Genomic DNA, 18,690 nt, shown 5'->3' with positions numbered 1-18,690 from the left:
CAGTTTAAGCACTGGCTTTACCCAGACTGGAAACAGGACAGATATACAGGAACTGCTGAGTCATGGCCTGAATCACTGATTGAGCACCTGGAGAGAAGACCTGATCAGCCCTGGAAGCACAGGTGAAGGCCTGTGCTTTGGTCACCTGTGTGACCAAATAGGCTGGAGCCTGGCTCTACCCCTCTTAGATCTCATTTTAAGGGCTGACTGCCACTAGGGAAGGCTCCCTCCTTTGTGGAGTTTTCCTGTAAGCCTGTATCTTCAAATATGGGTGAGGAACAATTTTTTTTTTTTTTTTTTTTTTTTTGTAACACCTTCTTGTTGTGCGTATCTGAGGGTGGTCCTGCTGCCTTTACAACAGGTGATTGATTCCTGTCATGGCTTGGAAGCCAGTTCAAGGCTGCAAAAAGTGTGCCACTGAAAAGTCCAGCCCTGCAGTAAAGCTGGAGACAGCATGTACAGAGCAACAGGAAGTTTACATAATTGGAAGAAAAGTGACAGGAATAAGAACTGTGTAGACTTGAGGGAAAATAGATTCAATACAAAATGCCAGGACTAGTGGTAGGACTCAGGACAGTCAGCCCATTTTCTGCTATGCATTTCAACTCTGTCATGAACTGGATACCTCAAACTTTCTATTTCACCTTCAGTTCTTTTCCTCATTTAACCACTAGGATACAGAAATTCACACTGCAGGTTGAGGGTAGGAAAAAATTAGCAAGGCTAAGGGTGGAAAGTTTCTTTAAAATGGTCCTTGCCTGCATTTCACTCCCTCTCCATGCTATTCAGAACTCCGCCTATGAAGAGAAAATAGGTTTTGGGCCCTCACCTACATGCAGAGGTTGTTCATGTTCGTTGTATCTGATCATATTTGTTTCTTCAAGATTCAAGAGAATATGTACCAGTGAGATAAAGGTTCCAAAAAATGGCAGATGCAACCCACTGTTGTGCCTCTTTTTCTAGGAGAAATGACATCTTAGCTTACAGGCCATGACTCCCCTCTGTTGTGACACAGGAAAGCACTTCTATATAAAAAAAGATTCTGTGCTGCAGCTAGCTGGATTCACCCATGTTATGGGACTTGTGATGTGGAGAAGCCATAAGTTCCAAATAGCTCTGGTATGGTTATGAATTTCTCAATTTGTGAAGTAATAATGATTCCAGACATATTTCCAGATTTTCTCCTCACAAAAGACCCCAGAGAATGGAGGACAAATAATTACTGTCGTTACTTTAAGACAACCCCTTGCTATAATCCCTATTTCTTAGTTGCTTCTCAAAAAATGAGTGAACAAAAGCAGTACTCTGAAATTCTTGCTTGCCTCCTGTTAGAAGAGTTAGACTCTAAGTGAAGCCAGGTAACTCCAATCTTACAACAAAGAAAAATCCATAATTTTGAAGCCTGAAAGGGTAAGTCCATCACCTGATAGTTTCTAAGCAGCAATTTTAGGATTACCTAAGACTTATCTTAGACTTGAAAGCGTACATTCAGAAATATAACTTCATAAAATTCCTTCTGGTGTATTTTTATGTGTTTTCTGTAGTACAGCATCTGATTTCACCTGACATGTAGTAATAGAAAATGGTTATATCCAAGCACAAAAAGAGACACTTCTGCAGGATTATCTGCTTTGCCACAGCATTGTTTGAGCACACATACTCCTCCTGAGAACCTAGATCTGTGACACATCTAAAATGCCCAGGTATGTCCCAGATTGAAGAGGGAAGGACTTTTCTCCCTGTCTCATTGACAAAATCAACGTATTCTGCTATTGCTCTCCGTTGGCACTATCAGTACTACTGCTAGCTCCCTGTGGTGACCTGATTTGGCACAGCCCTCAGGTCACTGTGGAGCAGGGCAACACTGACAGCACATGCTGCCTGAGTCATGATCTACTTGAGAGTGATTACTGTGGATTATGATTTCTTGAATCCCTAAAAAAGTCTTGGGAAATTAGTTCAGAACTTTGTGCAAGAGACCATGATGCATCTTATAGAAATGAGGATGTTAAGAACTTCAGTGGTGAGCAAAGGCTGTGGAGTTGTAAGGGCTTTTTGAGGCTTTATTGATAGCTATAGTCAGTTCATGACAGACAGTTCTCCCAGTCAGACCTCTCTGTATGGGTTGTTACAAACATACTTCTTTCTGGTATCGTTCCTCAGCTCAGGTGGTTGCAGACCATATTTTATCTTTCATATTAAAACTAACAGATTTGAAGGTCAATCAATACCCTGAGAGCTGTTTTAGGAAAAGCAGCTCTCTCAAGTAGCTGTGTAACTACAGCACTAACTGATCAAACTTTTATTTTCTGTATGTTACATATTAGAAATCTCCTTGGAGAAATTAGGATTTTCATAACTTTAATTCACAGGCTAGAGGGACTGAAAGTACTCTGACCACTCTAGAAAAGTGGGCTGGGCAGCTGACTTGTTCTCACTGGCACTGATCATTTACTGCAGAGGCCACTCTGAGATTGTTTCACAACACTGCACTGCTAAATTTGTACGGACACTAAAGCAACAAGAAGGAACCAAGGGTAATTCTCATTCATTCTGAGCTAATTGGCTTTCTGCATCCATATCTTCCCCTCAATCTTCTTCAAACCTTTTTCTTCCTCAAGGGACAGCCAGGACTTTCAGTGAAGTAGATGCTTTTTACCCTTAGCTCCACTAGGTGGTGTTGTGGGAAGGAAATAACAGTCACTGGTCGAATGCTCTCTGTTCAGCCACAGATCCTCTTCACCCTCAGCACATCTGTATCCCAGCTATTGATGACTCTTCCTTAAGCAGTTCCCCAGGACTTCCCATGATGCAACATCATGAGCAGTGTCTACATTGCTCAATACTGTTTGTAAGTACAAAAACCAAGACTGAGACTTGCTGTCAACAGATGATTAGCTGGGCCAAACTCTAAACCAAAAATCACAGTAGCAGCCCCAGAGTCTTGTTGGCCATGAGCCTTGAATGCTTTCACACTTGAGTGCTGTCAAGCTACCCTGAGTAGTCCATCTGCTGCTAATATCAGGGGAGCTGATAGCAGGTGCCAACAACACAGGACAAGGATGTGCAATAAAGGCATGCTGCTTGAACTTCCCAAACCTGCCTTGCTCCTAATGTTACTTGAGCACACTCTACTCTGGGACATTTTCTTACGTCCCTTCGCTAATGTATCTCCTGTTCTTGCCTTCTGAGCTAGAAAAGTATGAGACAGACTCTCTGAGGCTGTTGTTCAAGGATTTCTAGAGCTAGGCTGGATTACCTTCTAATGAAGCTACAAAAAGCACTGACATAAAGGTGGGACAGCAGACAGCCTATTGAAGCCAGCAGTTATACCACCAAACAAAGCTTCATGCAAAAGGCAGCAATAGGAAATAAACACCAAAAGACTTATTTGAATGAAAGCTCTGTCAGCCAAAGAGAAAAGGCTTTACTCCCACTAGAAAAGGCTTTTAAAACTAAGCTTTTGCATTCCATACTACATATGGTTTGAGGAAAATCTTATAAGAGCCACTGATATGTTTCCCACTGTAACTTCTACTGTAGGGAGCACTTAGCCAACTAAGCCAGAATTAACACGTTGCTTTACAAAAAGCACCTACAGTAGATACAATAGATTCATTTTTGCCTTGTTTGTAAAGGCATCTAATTTACCTACTAAATATTTCAGTGTCAGCTTCTTACTGGAGAAAAAAGCAAAGCCCCAAAGAAGTATATTCTGGAGCACAGTAGAACATACAAGATGTTGGCAGGTCAGAAATAAACACATGCAGAAAGCTGGCAGGGTTATCTGACCCGAGTACTTGCAGAAATATACGGCCTATACTAATAGGCATTAAAGAGAGCCAGGTAATAGGGAGAGCATGGTTAAGGAGGACACATGAAAATCAAGTGAAATCTCAGGCATATGAAAAATGAAGTTCCTCTGGGAAAATACTCCTTCTGTCCTGTTTCTGTTGCCCTGCCACTCCCAAGGATGTCCCCAAGACCAGTGGGCATATACAAAGCAGGTAAGGTTCTCACAGCATGTTCCAGCCATGTGAGGCAGAAGAATGCTGTCCCACAGAAGAGTGATTCTCCACATAGCTGATTGCTAGTCGAATCTCTCCATGGAAATCTGAGCCTTTTCTCTGTTCCTCCTTCATGTCTGCTTTTGCTAATATCTTTCCTCCCTCTCCCCCTTGTCCAGAGCTGAACTCTTGCAACTCTTGCCCTGAAAGAATGAATGTATGTCTCTTTTGGTTTGAAACCAAGGTGGAAATCACATTGCGTGGCTGGGGCTGGGATGTGGGTGGATAGGAGGGGTGGAGACAGTGTTTATTGCCTAGGCACTAAGGCTTATTGATATTTCTTCTGGGAGATATCTTCCACAGCCCTATCTTATGCAGCACAGCTTATGGCAGCAAGAGTGCTCAGTTACTTGTTTTGATACAGGGGCTCTATTTTTATAAGGTATCTTTACTGGGTTTTTACTGAAAGCATCTTAATGGGCAAATTCATTCTTTGTGATTTTGCTTTAGGATTGAATTTCTGTAGAAATTCCTCTTTTACTGCAACTTTACTCCTGCCCTTAAGCCTCTGGCCAGATCAACTAATGGCTCTATGCATAGTCCTGCCAGTGCCTCTCACTTCGCTATGAATTAAGGGAAGAATTTTAGCACTTTATTATCTTATAGTTTTCTTTCTGTTCCCATGTAATTTCATCAGCAGCCATCGTGGAGATGCAGAGAAATGGGGAATGCATCTGAATTCAGACCTGTTTTCTGTCCTGATAGTTTTGGCTTGAACTCAAAACCCTGTTGATTTCAGAGAATCAAATATGTTCCCAGATCAAGGACAGAGAGTGCTTTAAACCTGCAGATTATCTGAATGTCAGTGCTAGGTTAAAAGCATATATTCTTGCTACATTACTTTGTTATCTAAGAGAGTGGATACCAAACACACATGTAGAAACCATGCCAAAGTAAATTCAGGAAACTGGGATCAAAGAGTGGGCAGGCAAAAAAATTCATTCTATACTGTACACCTTTGGTTATGTTCTGCAAAAATACAGCTTGGGCCAGGACAGGATGAAGACGACAACCTTCAAATGAGGTTGTATCTAGAAGGCAAATAGGTTCAAGCCCTGCTCAGTTCAGCTGCCATCGCTCCCATTCAAGAAAAGTGAAAAAAATGTTGCAGTGCCTGGTAGGACTTTGAAGGAGATAGGTGGTGGTGTCAGCATAGAAGTACTTTATGGCTGGATGAAGCTGGCAGAAGACTGGACAACTAGTTTGGGGAAACTTGGTAAAATATGTGGAGCCTTAAAATATATTGCTTTCTTTGGAAAGTCCTTACAATGAAACTATAACAGGAGCTTCCAGTGGGTAGACAGGAGAAGCCCTGGAGAAGGTTTCTGTCTTCTGCCCAGGAAGATCAGGCTTGAGTTGGATGGATGAGTGAACAGAGGTGGCAACAAAGGAAAAGCAGGTGAATTGAAAGATTTTGAATCGAAGCACAGATGAAAAACTGGATAAGGGAAAGATCACTGACAAAGCACAGTAAGAGTACCGAGAATCATTTTGCTGGGTAAAGAACTGTCTGGATGGCCGGGCCCAGAGTGGTAATAAATGGCGTCACATCCAGATGGCCACCCACCACGAGTGGTGTTCGCAGGGGTCGGTACTGGGACTTGTCTTGTTTGATATCTTTACTGATGACCTGGATGAGGGCACTGAGTGCACCACCAGTAAGTTTGCAGATGACACCAAGTTGGCCAGAGGTGTTGATCAGCCTGGGGGTGGTAAGGCCCTGGGGAGCAATCTGCTCAGGCTGGCTTGTATCAGAAACAGTGTTGCTAGCAGAAGCAGGGAAGCAATTGTAGCTCTGTGCTCAAGACTGGTGAGGCCTGCACCTAGAGTACTGTGCTCTGTTCTGGGCCTCTAACCATGAGAAAGACATTGAGGCCCTGGAACATGTTCAGAAAAGGGCAATGGAACTGATGAGGGGTCATGACAAGCTGATGTGTGACAAACCTCATGAGGAGTGGCAGAGGGAGCTGGGATTGTTCAGCCTAGAGAAGAGGAGGTTCGGGGTGAGCTTATCGCTCTCTGTAACTACCTGAAGGGAGACTGTGGTGGGGTGGAAGTTGGTCTCCTCTCACAATTGGACTAGAGGGAATGTCCTGAAGTCATGGCAGGGCAGGTTCAGGTTAGACAGTAGGAAATGGTTCTTTTCTGAGAAAGTGATCAGGTGCTGGAACAGGCTGTCCAGGGAGGTGATGGAGTCGCTGTCCCTGGAGGTGTTCAGGAAGCTTTTAGATGTTGTACTGAGGGACATGGGAAATATTGGTAGTTGGACAGTTGGACTGGATGATCTTCAAGGTTTTTTCCAACCTTAGTGATTGTATGATTCTATGATTTTTCACACGTTATGCATAATAGCTGCTTTGGCTCTCATCTGGCAGTACAGACAGAATCCAGGCCAGCCACAACTGAGATAAGCTTTTCTCCTAAGTCCTCATCAGCCTGGGTTAGATTTCACCCATGCCACATCTCCCCCGTAGTACTCCAACACCCCATCACCTGGAATGCCATTTGAATTTAAATGTGGGTGGAAAACTGTACTGTGTGGCCTTTACTCTGCCCTTAGTGGAAATCAGTAAATATTAGCTAGTGTCGTTAGCCTGGTAGATATAACAACTTCCCTCCCCTCTTTGGACTTAGGAGCATCTGAGGGGTACACTTAGGATTGCTCCTACCCATCAGTACAGTCAGTTCTCTGTCCCAGGAAGATCTTGGCAGCTGTCTGTCCCAGCTCAAGCAATAGGAGCACCAGCACTCCTCTTAGCCTTGACTCTATTCCTAGTTGCAGATGAAGCAAGTCTGGAACTGTGAGACCATCTCGCTTTGATTTTGGAGGGGGGCTTTGTGTATGGGTCTACACTAAAAGATATAGTGCTGAGATGCTGCACTGTTTAGTATCACAGAGCTGCATAGGGGAAATCTTGTTATTAGGTAGACTGAGCAGAAGCAACTCCTACTGGAGTCTCAAACACTGCTGCAGGTAAAAACCCTGGCATTTGCTACTGAAGAAGCTGCTCTAGAAATGTAGTACTGCACACACCAAAAACCCATAGAAGCCACAAATCTTCCCTTCGTTCATCCTGCGCTGGCAGAGGTGAAATTTGAAGTGAAACTGAAGCTTTGGTCACTGAATTTTCAGTATAATTCCTCACACCACCATTTTGTTTCTGTGTACTTGCTATTGAGCAGTTCTGTCCTGGCTAATGGAAAGATGACAAACATGTAAGAGGCATGTTGCCATTTCTGGATATGGAAAGATATGGAAAGAGAGCTGCATGACAATTCTGCAGCCCTTAGACATTTCTGACCTCTCGTTTCTACCTGTTCACGAAAGCAGCAGAAATGGATTCTGGTCTGTCTGTCTCAACTTCTGGATGTTTCTAAAAAAAAAATTTTTTTTTTTCCCCCCACTCCTCTCTTCTAGTCAGTACATGGTGGTGTTCCCTGCTGTCATTCACCGTTTCCAAGAGGAGCAGCTCTGTATTCACCTCAGCTCCGTCACTGAGGATGTCCACCTGGCTGTCACCTTGGAGTTGGAAACCCAGAGTCAAACAGTGGTGGAAAAGGATGTGGAGAAGTCAGGCACTTTTGAGTGCATCGGTTTCAAGGTGAGTGTAGCTGTGATTGCTGTCTTATCAGTGGACGCTCTTACACTCACTTCAGACAATAGTGCTCTCTTGGCATGCGGTCCTTCTCTGCCTTGCCATGGGCTGCAAACAGGTGAAAAGTATTTCCCTACTAATTCATACAAAATGCAACAACTCGCAAAACAGGGAATCTTTCACTGTATAAATAAAAAACTGTTCTTTTGATCTGTATTAGCTCATTTCACCCTACTTAAAGGTTGTTGGAAAACATTACAATGGTCTAAACAGTGAGTAAAAGTTAATGTTCGAAAAATCACAGTGCAATTTAATACATAGGAAATACATTCTTTTCATTCTCACTTCCTCAGAAATCTGTCCTTCCAGCTCCAAGAGGATGATTTTACTCCAAGGCTGTATCTGTACGATAAGTTGTAGTTGCAGTCTACATAGACATTGAGCTTGCTTTATGTTACCTGTAATTGGTGGTAATGGTGCTGAATCCACAATGAACTAGATTTCACCTTGGTAGATATTTTGTTGGTGACTTGACTTCCTGTCGCTGAAACCTTGCTGCTGCAGTTAGCTAAACTAGCGAAGCTGAGGCTGTGACATAACTGCAGAACTTCAGTTACATCTTAGGAGAGCCATGGAGATCTGTCTGGTGCTGAGACTATAAGCTTTCTCTATCTTCCTCAGCACCATACTAAATCAGTATATCTATGTCCTGATTATCCTGTGAAGTCAGCAGAAGCCTAGAAGGGGCTGTAGTCACTTTCAGTTCTTACATCAAGAAAGCAAGCATTTGGTGCCAGGCCATAGAAGAACAAGTCCTGGTAATGGAAAGCCAGGAACACTTGTAGTTAGAAACAAAACAAAACCTTCATCCAGGTAAGTTCAGTCTTTCTGATAGTGAGATACCTAAAGTTTTTGTCTGACCACTAGCTTGTTTCTCATAACTTCCTTGATCAGTTCCAGATCTGGCCTCCCTATGGTTTTTTCCTCATTTGTCAAAGATCTTGCATTTCTGTGAATGGTGAGAATGACACATTCAATTATTCACTCTAACATTCATAAATAAGATGGTACATAGTCAATGAGTATAAAGATGCTATAATTACAAAATAAACAGGAGAGTGTGGCAAAACAGATTATAATAACAGAAAGAGAATAGATAGAAAGCTTACCCATATCCTGAGCCCACTGCAAAACTACAGAGGAGGGATCTCCAGAAGAGATCCTTTCCCATTTGCAGTCGGCTCTTAAATGGGTCTAGGAGAGATGGAGCCAGGCTCCACCCCTTCCAGCAGCACAGTTGAATTGTCTTCACCTGTGCTCCTGTGGCTGACTCATTGCTCACCTCAGGTGATCAATCAGAGGCTCAGGCAGTGATTCAGCAGTTTCCATACAGATGGTGATTGCTTCTTCTCCCATAATATCAAGTTCACTAAAGACAGTTTCACATAGTGGAATTTGGACTCAGGAATTTGAAAGTTGTTTGAGTGAGTTAATGTCTCACTTCTGGGTTAAGATGAAAAGTCTCTGATGACTCTTCTTCTGTTTTCTTATATCAATCAACCTAGGTGCCAAAGTTAAATTCGTCGGAAACAGTTGCTTCAGCTACACAAGTAAGACACTTCTCTTGGCTGCCTCTCCTCTTACAAACAGGAATTCCATCTGTCTTGCGTTTGAACTATACTCAAGGGGGGAGATGCAGGGTGGGAAAGATCATAAGGAGAGGAAAGACATAGACACAAGCATGATAAGGGGAAAGGCAGAGAAAAAATGAGGAAACTGAGGAATATGGAGTAGACTATGACTAAGGAAAGGAGAGTGGAGGGAAAGAAGGAAGTTGAAGATTTTAGTAGGAAGGGGACCTCAGTTTCTTCTTCAAGCTACTTGAAGTCTTATACAGTTGTTTTTTTCAATTTGACAGTCAGAAGAGGTGATTTTTCTTCATGTCCTGATACACAGCAGTGACAATGTGCTCTTTGAGGGTTACAAGAAGGTTCTGGTCAAGCCCCAGAAAAGCATAATTCTGATAGAGACAGACAAGGCCTTCTACAAACCTAGAGAAACAGGTGAGGAATGAAGGTGAAGAGGAAATGGGGGGCAATGTTCAAAGTAGCAGCCGTATTTGGTGGGATATCTTCATCAAGTGCATCAAGCTAAGCTTGTTGGAACTAGAAGAAAGCAGATCTCTATTTTCAGGATTTCCAGGAACAATGTGTAGCAGCATGCACTCTTATGATCCATGCTGCATCAGATGGTCAGCCTGCTGCTCCTGTGTGTCATTCAGGGGAAATGTGTCTTGTGATGCCTAAAAGGAAAGCCAGAAGTCTCCAAAATATTGGAAAATCTACTGTCATTTTTTGCATACTTGTTTACCTCTAAGTAGACTTTAGATTCACTGCGTAGATGCTGTGTGCTTAGTGCACCTCCAAGTTCTATAAATATGGCAACTTGCTCCAGAGTTTTCACAGTATGAACAGACTGCAGAAAGACAAATGACACTGTTTTATACTTTTTTACAATCTTTCCAGGTAAAATATTTTCTACAGCATGCATGTATGTATATCTGTATGTTTATCTCCTAGACAAAGTTCTAGGTGGGATGAGATGGGGAGATGTTATAGGATAGGTGATAGAAGAGCTGTTTGGGGGAAGACCAGAATACTGCTGAAGTAAACTAAGAGACACACAAATAATGGAGCAGAGGAAAGGATAAGAGTATTCGTGCAAGCATATATTGCACTCAGAATGCTTTACTCTTTTTCTTTATATTTCCAGTGAAATTTCGAATCATCAACCTTGATGACCTTATGATCATTAAAAATGAGGTAAGTATAACCCTGTGCATTTCTAGATGGAGGAGCCTAAGCATGATACACGTTGAGATGCTCATGTAAGGCTTCCTGCATGCTTGTTAAATCATAAGGATAAATGATCTTTGGAAGGAAACCACTCATCTATTGGCCTTTTGGAGAAAGACTGCAGTGCAGACTAGAACAGGAGGTTCTAGTAATATCCTCCTCAGACACATAACATAGGATCTGGATGGAGCAGAACTTTTCTGGTGTACTGTTTAGGTCTATACAAAACTGAGCTTGTTTCTGTTTTCTTTTTACAGTATCTTCAGATATGGTTGCAGGTAAGTGATGAATATCTGACCACAGGGAGATGTCCGTCTCTTCCACTGTGCCCTTTCACTCCTAGACTGGGCTGCACGAAAAATATAATCCAATAAATAAGTCAGTTGGAGACCTTTCTACTTGGTCAGCCTGGGTTCTTCATTCAAACCAGCTCTCTATGATGCACATAGCTGAGCTAGAAACAGTAGCGAATCTCGAAAACCTCAAGCCCTAAAACTGGTCTGTACAGAGCATAAAGCACAAAGCAAAATGATGAATAGATGCAGCATAGCTGCTTGTCTTTCCTAAGGTATTATGGTGTTACCACTTCCCAGTACCTTTACTGACAGCCTTTGCAATTCAAGAGTTTAGTAAAAGGATACTGGAGGGAGAAGGAATCTCACCTGTGGCAAGGGGTACTATTTCCTAAGGCAAGGGTAAGTCTTGGTAGTGCATTCTTGTGCCTGAGTATAGTTGGACTACCCATCCTGTCAATTTGATTTGGTGGCTCTGAACGCTCTTTCCCAAATAGGATCCTGAAAATAATCGCATTGCTGAATGGCTGAATGTGAAGTCAAGACATGGCATTGTGGATCTATCCTTTCCCCTGGCCTCTGAAGCAGCCCTTGGGAAATATACCATTTCAGTGCAACAAGACATGGCTCAGAAAACATTCAGTGTTAATGAATATGGTAAGACTTAGACAGCAGAAGTGAGGAAAAAACACTGTGGATATCTAGAGAAAGACGAGGGTGATGTGGCCGTGTTCATCAGACCTTTTGCTCTGGGAGAAGAGCAGACAGGGGACGTGGTCAGAACCTTCGAAAATCTAGAGGTTCTGCAGTCAGGTAGGGTAAAAGGTTGTAGTCTATCATGTTGTTCTAGCTGTAGCCGGGCCCTGTAATGAGCTCTTGCTGCTGCTCATTGTTTTCTTCTTCTAAGCTAAATATACTGTTCAGCTGCCATAACAGGAGCGGCATCACATCTTAACCCCATTCAGTTGCAGTGATATGTGTAAGAATAAAACCCTGTGCTGTTTATAGTGTTTATGGTTCACTAGGTTGGAGTAGAAAGCAGTTCTTCATGGAACTGCGGCAGCAGAGGGAGGCACAGGCAAAAGGAGTAAGTTCTGTCACAGCACTGGAATGAGTAAGTGGGAATATTATATTCTTTCCCCTCTGGACTGTAGCTATAGCAGAATTTCTAATTGGTATCACTTTTTTTTTTTTCCCTTGGTCTGTATCTTTCCAACTTCTGTTTGCAGAGCTGACAAAGGTTGAATTAAAGTTTGAGCACCCTCCCTTCATCACAGAGGATGAGGAATTTCAGCTGAAACTATATGTCAAGTAAGTACTGTTGTGATCTGTCCTTTGGCTCCATAATCACCTCCAGATTGTTAGAAGGAGAGAAGTGGCCTATCAGTACAGTGGTTTTACATTAACTTTTTGTTGAGGGAGACAAATCACTCTGTCAAGCTAGTTCTTTTTTATATAAGTCATTTACTATGACACTGAAGGATACTAAGGTTGCTGGTTAGAGGGCACACTTGAGACAGTGGCTTGAAACACATTCCCAATGTACGGTAGTGGGATGCAAATTGATTTTAAGGGATGATGTTTCTGAGCAACCAAGATACAACACTCTCCTGGGCTCCACTTAACCCTAGATAGGGCAGGGGACCTGGTTCAATATTTCTGCTGAAGCAGTTCATCTTCAGACGTGTTTTTCTCTCCTTTGACACAGATATACCTATGGAAAGCCTGCTCAAGGGAAAATAGATATTACTTTTATCACATTGTTGCAGTATGAAATGCAGGATTTCTCAGATTCTTCTGAGATGAGGAAGCAACAGAGCTGGGTGGGTAAACAAATAAGATAGAGGAAATTATCACCTGATGAAAACGTCTATTTGTCTGTCTGTCCCTTTAACCTGCCTGATTGCATCCCTAATGCACAGAAATCTGTTTAATGTAGTTTCTTCCTACTTGTTAGATGTATAGATCAGACAATTTATCTTCCTGTGACTTTACTGCTCAAATACTGTTTTGGCTGCCCATATCTGACTCACTGTTTCAGGAGGAGGTGTAAGCTCTTTAAAAGTAATAGTGTCTTTGGTCTTTCAAGGAGTTTGTATGATATTATGTAGAATTAAATCACTAGTCTATTCAGCCCTGTGTCTGCTCCCACCAACACGTGGTATCAGAGCATTAAGTCACAGACTCGATGCACTATTTGTTGCACTGTTCATACAGTTTATAGATCATCTTAAACTTACCAGTGTCCTGTCAAAGATTATGTCCAGTGTTAGTTACACTTTTTTGCACATCTATGCTCATTATATGCTTGTGGTTAAGCTGCAAGCCTAGTTTTTCTTACAGCTTTCAGATGCACCTTTTTGAGGCTGAAAGTCACAATAAAACACTTTTAAATATCATGTCAGCTAGCAACAAGTCTGAATAGAAAAATCCAGATGGATTGCTGCATTTTTAAAAATTCATCCAGTAGCAAATTATCTCCATCTGAAATGCTGTAGTCTTAGCTGTGCAAAACGCCAAATGAGTGCCAGCTTCCTCTCACACATCATGCAATAATCCCTGCAAGGTTCTCAAGAGAACTCAACAGGCACAATTAAAAACACTTTGTTCACCCCACCTCTCATGGCAGACTGTCTGTACCAAGTCGCTGTTTAATGCTTGGCACAGCTCTTGAAATCTCTAACTGGCTGGATGCCAATTTTTAAAATAGTCACATCAGAGAGACAGTTGTGATTGGAATGCCATAATGTCAGCCTTTATTCACAATGGCCAAAAGATTTTAGGGAGGAGGCTACCTCTAATTCAGATGGAAACATAGTCACTCAGATGCAGGATCTGGGCTTAGCGCAGTCTCCTTCTGAGTTTGTTTTAGACTTAATTAACCACTGTATAATTTAACTGAAGAACTTTTTAAATGCCACATTTTTTTTAAATCCAAGTGTGTGAGTTTCTTCTCTTGCTGTTATCCATGACGGATTTGTGCAGTTATAGGTTTTGAGCTTCCTTCTGTTCCATAAGTATTTAGAAATATTTCTTTAGGATTACCCACCATATATGAAACGGCTCCTCTACCTCCAGATCATCTTTCTGTTTGTGTTTCCATTTCTCCAGACAGACAAAAATGGTTGTGCTGAATTTACAGTAAAGACAAAGGCTCTGGAATTAAATGAATCTGACAACTACATAATTGTGATAGGAGAAATGGAGGAAATTGGAACAGGTACTGGAGAATATGTGAAAAGTTTCATAATTCGCAGCAGGCTTCTTTCTTTGTTTCAAATTTTTTGGCTTTGACCTTCCTGCAGTAGTTCTGTCTTCCATCATGATGATGGTCTCTATTCTAGTACTTCTTCTATCTATTATTACCAGATTTCCCAATCCTCTCTACCCTTCATCTCCACATCTACCTGCTAGTGGATGTCATTTTAGTGATTGCCTGAACACCAAGGTGTTTCTTAGCTAATTGCAAAGCCCTGGAAATGTCATGGAAAAAACCCTCACAGTTCTTTTTAATTGTAGTGCACCATCCTGACAAGTAGTTTGTACCCAAAATCTCATCCTCTCTTTTCCTAAACCTCAGGCAAGTCTGCTTATGTACACTTCTGCTGTCAGGAATCTCATTCTGCTCCTTTTTGGTCTGCCACAATATTGACTATAAGGTGGTAGGTTCTCAGCATGAATGTTAATGTCCCATTGATGTGACAACTGGAGGTGTCCATTTTTTGGAGTGCCACACTGTGAGTGGGATTCTTCAGGCCACTTTTAGGCACCTATGGTAGTAGTTGTCTATAAGTAAAAATGATCTGATTTCCCTTAATCAGCAATAAAGAGAAATAGGTGCTTATATGCACCCCCTCATAATGCAGATGTCCCCCAAAAGACTGAAGGAATTACACACTAGCACAGTGTATTTTCTTTTCTAAATTTGAATGCTATATGGCTTGGAAGTATCATCTTGTCTTCTGCTTCTCTAAGAGCACTGCTAGAGTTTAATAGATTTCTTCTCTCTCTAAATAGGAGCACAGACTAAAGATTTTTCTGGAATTTCTATTGTGACAAGAATGAAATCTATAGAGTTTATCAATCTCCAACCATTCTACAAACGTGGACTACCATACACAGGGCAGGTAATCCCCATGTGTCCCTTCTCTGAGGATACATCATAGGTCTTGTTTTGTGTTGGCAGAAGGAAGCAATCTTTAGTCTATGACTGAAGCCCTCTATAAAAGCAATTTCTGTTCATCACCCTAACCTAGCAATTTCCCTGGACAGGAATTTTAGGACCAGCTGCAGTCTCTGCAAGGCTCTTCAGGAGCAGCTCTTGAAATAGACATAGCTCTAGTCTATGTGGTATAAGGATATGGATGTGGTGGAAGCAGGGAGATACTACTCCCTGTACAGCCTGTGGACAGCCATGCAAGTGGTAATTGCAACTTGGCAAATCACTAAAGCTTTGTGTATCTAATCATATCTATTCACTAACAGTCATTTCTGATTCAAGTTCCCAGGATGATGCTAGGACAGCTGTCCCACTGGGGCTAAAAACAGTTCTATCTGGGCCAGTACTAACTATAGCATGAACAAAAGAAAGAAACAGCAACAGTTAAGTGGCTGGAGACAAGACAAGACTTAGTGTTCTAAGATTTTGGAGCATTGTCCAGGAGAAGGCTTAGGATCTGAGGAAATTTCCTTTTCCACCTCCAATGTATGTGTGTTTTTTGGCTACACTAGCCTTTATTTCTGGTTTTGAACTGCTATGCATAAATCCATATTTTATTTGGATCCTTCCATTCTGTATGAAACATAGAAGGATTTGGGAGGACTAATGATAGAGAAAAAATATATTTATATATTAAGCACAGATAGAACCTTGGAGTGGAGTACAATGGGAGTACTAACTTCCTACTTTTGTCTGCAGATGTTCTGCCACAGTAATAACTCTGCCCTCCGAAATGAAATGGTCTACCTAACAATTGATGTAAATGATGAGAAGACACACCTGTCATTCCTCACAGATGAGGAAGGGAAAGTCCACTTCTCATTGAATACCACCAGCTGGAACAGCTCACTTGTTTCATTGAAGGTGAGCATCAGCCACAGAAAAAAAAGATCAGTGAAATAAGAAGGGATGGAAAGGAAAGTGGAAGACATCTGAGGTGTGATGCACAGGCTTCTGGCTCCTGATCTCATCTGACTATATCTGTAGAAGCATCTTTAATTTCTCTCTGATTCCATCTTCCCCGAGAGACAAGAAGCTTTGTTGAAACAGATCAGCTAAACACTCATCAAAGGTGCTCTGCTGTCCTGAGCTGGAGCATGATCCTAATCCATCTTTTGTATCCCTCTCACTTTTCTAAAAGTGAGTGACTTCACGAAAATCATTCTTTAATCTGACCACTTCCTCAGATGAAATCTCTCCTTTTTTCTCTGGGACGTGCTGGAGATGGCTCAGCAGAACTGCAGTTGACATCTGTCTTTGCTGAAGTCCAATTCAAGCGGCTGCTGTCTCCCTGCAGCAGCACGTATCTTATTCAGGCTCAGCCTGGTAGGTAGCTATTCTTGACCTCCTTTTCAAAACCACACTTTGAAGCACTTGTATACTCTTCACAACTTCTGAATTCATTGTATCCAGCCTGGCAGTACGTGTATATTCCCACTATCTGTATTCTTGCAAATGGTATGGGATTCATGAGCCAGTAATGTGCCCTCACAGCCCAGAAAGCTACCCATATCTTGGGCTGTATCAAAAGAAGCATGGCCAGCAGGTCGAGGGAGGTGATCCTGCCCCTCTACTCTGCACTGGTGAGAACTCTCCTGGAGTATTGCATCCAAATGTGGAGTCCTCAGTACAAGAGGACATGGATCTGTTGGAGCACATCCAGAGGAGGGCCACAGACATGATCCAAGGAATGGAACACCTCTCCTTTGAGACAGGCTGAGAGAGCTGGGGCTGTTCATCCTGGAGAGGAGAAGGCTCTGAGGTGACCTGGTAGTGGACAGGGGAAGCTACAGGAAAGTAGAGGGGAGCTACAGGAAAGAAGGGGACAGACTCTTTAGCAGGGTCTGTGGTGATAGAACAAGAGGAAATATCTTCAAGTTCTGAGAGGGTATATTTAGGTTGGATATATGGAAAAAGTCTTTCACAATGAGGGTGGTGAGGCACTGCAACAGGCTGCCCAGATATGTGGTTGATGCCCTATCCGTGGATACTTTCAAGGGAAGGCTGGATCATGCCTTGGGCAACCTAATTTTGCAGTGCATGTCCCTGTTCATTGCAGGGGCATTGGACTAGATGATCTTCAGATGTCTCTTCAAACTCTAAGGATTCTATGATTCTATGACTCTATGATTTTATGTTTTCTCCTGAGGCAACAGTCTATCCATGGTGAAGTTTCCTAATTTTGTTTGGGCTCTGTAATCTTTTCAAGCAGGCTCTAGATTTTGTTCATAGGCTCACAGCTATTATTCACAAAGTCCTAGATTCTCTGCAAGGAATAGAGTTTCATCATGCAAAGGTTCTTTTGCTGCCTGTTATACTTCAGGGCATATAATGAGAAATACTAAGAGAAAATTTGGGTGTTATATTCATGGTAGATGGTTAAAAGTTGATGTTGTGTGTCCTTACAAAGATATAGAAGGAAAATGAAGATTGGGACAAAATATTAAATACTTTTATTAAAAAAATATTAAATTAAAAAATTTTTGCTAAAACTTCATAAGAGACAGTGTTATTGACTTCAGTATTGACCTTACACAAAAGAACTTTTAAAACATACCAGATATGTAATCTGCCAAGTAGCTCAGGTACAATCTTAGTGTTTTCAGTTGTCTCAAGCTCTTGTCATGTCATACCGATTGCTTATTCATGTTTTTGTACTCCGAAGGGCACCTACTACCTTGAAAAATACACCATGGACAATTTTGAGCAGAACTCAGGGATTGGGGAGAGCTTCCACTGGCTGAAACCTTTCTACTCTGAGAGCAACAGCTTCCTTGAGATCAAGGCCAGGAATGATGTGATGCCCTGTGATCAAGAGCAGAATGTGCAAGTGGACTATATCCTTAACCAGAATAAACTCAGCTCTGGAACAGACCACATTGATTTCTACTATCTAGCAAGCAAAGAAGACATCTGAATCTCAGGGCAAGACCATACTGCTATTTTGTCCTTTTCACAATAACATGTAGATACTATTAGGAAATGTTAAACTTATCTGAGGCCAGTAAAACTGCTTTGTTTTGCCCAGTGCTCTTCAACATCTTTATCAATGACTTAGACAATGAAATTGAGTGCACCCTCAGCAAGTATGCAGATGACACCAAGCTAAGCAATGCAGTCAGTATGTTGGAGGGAAGGGAAGCCATCCAGAGGGACCTGGACAGGCTGGAGAAGTGGGCCCTCTTTAACCTAATGAAGTTCAACAAGGCCAAGTGAAAGGTGCTGAACTTGGGCCAGGACAGTCCCAGGTATTTATACAGACTGGGTGAAGAACCCCTTGAGAGCAGCAATGGCAGATGACTGCCATTTAGTCTAGTATTTATTATCTTCACATGGGTAGCACTGAAAGACTGGACTGGTTTCTATCCAATAGAGTGCTCCAGACTTCCAACTGTGTGAGGTAGCTGACCTCTCCTTGTCTGTATCTGTACAGGAAAAAAAAAATCGAAATTGCACAGTATACTAATGTACTGCAGAGGTACATGAACATGTGCTGATGAAGTCCGCTTACAGGAAAGTGAATCCAAAGCAAGAGTCTGGCTACAACTTAGCTGTGATGTCATGATTATCTGTTACTGAACTGATGAGTATCAGTTACTGAACTGGGCACATTTTTAAGGTAAAAAAAAAATTGTATCTTAGCAACATGAAGATCAGATT

General features: G+C 42.0%; 1 protein-coding gene across 1 annotated transcript in view; it reads left to right on the top strand.

The window, feature by feature from the left end:
- The first annotated feature begins 5,968 nt into the window (after positions 1–5,968).
- The window catches only part of LOC122177461 (alpha-2-macroglobulin-like protein 1), a 31,681-nt gene continuing 18,959 nt past the window's right edge, over positions 5,969–18,690 (top strand). Inside the window, 14 exon segments of the mRNA XM_042866841.1 lie at positions 5,969–6,070; positions 6,702–6,868; positions 7,486–7,669; positions 9,229–9,273; positions 9,582–9,726; positions 10,436–10,485; positions 10,776–10,796; positions 11,309–11,468; positions 12,041–12,122; positions 12,520–12,634; positions 13,923–14,031; positions 14,829–14,938; positions 15,730–15,894; positions 17,696–17,926. Coding sequence (XP_042722775.1) covers positions 5,969–6,070; positions 6,702–6,868; positions 7,486–7,669; positions 9,229–9,273; positions 9,582–9,726; positions 10,436–10,485; positions 10,776–10,796; positions 11,309–11,468; positions 12,041–12,122; positions 12,520–12,634; positions 13,923–14,031; positions 14,829–14,938; positions 15,730–15,894; positions 17,696–17,926 — 1,686 coding nt within the window.

This window comes from Lagopus leucura, unplaced genomic scaffold, assembly GCF_019238085.1.
Source record: "Lagopus leucura isolate 7727_CA_CO unplaced genomic scaffold, USGS_WTPT01 Super-Scaffold_100001, whole genome shotgun sequence".
Taxonomy (NCBI): domain Eukaryota; kingdom Metazoa; phylum Chordata; class Aves; order Galliformes; family Phasianidae; genus Lagopus; species Lagopus leucura.
This window is presented reverse-complemented; position numbering and strand designations above follow the sequence as displayed.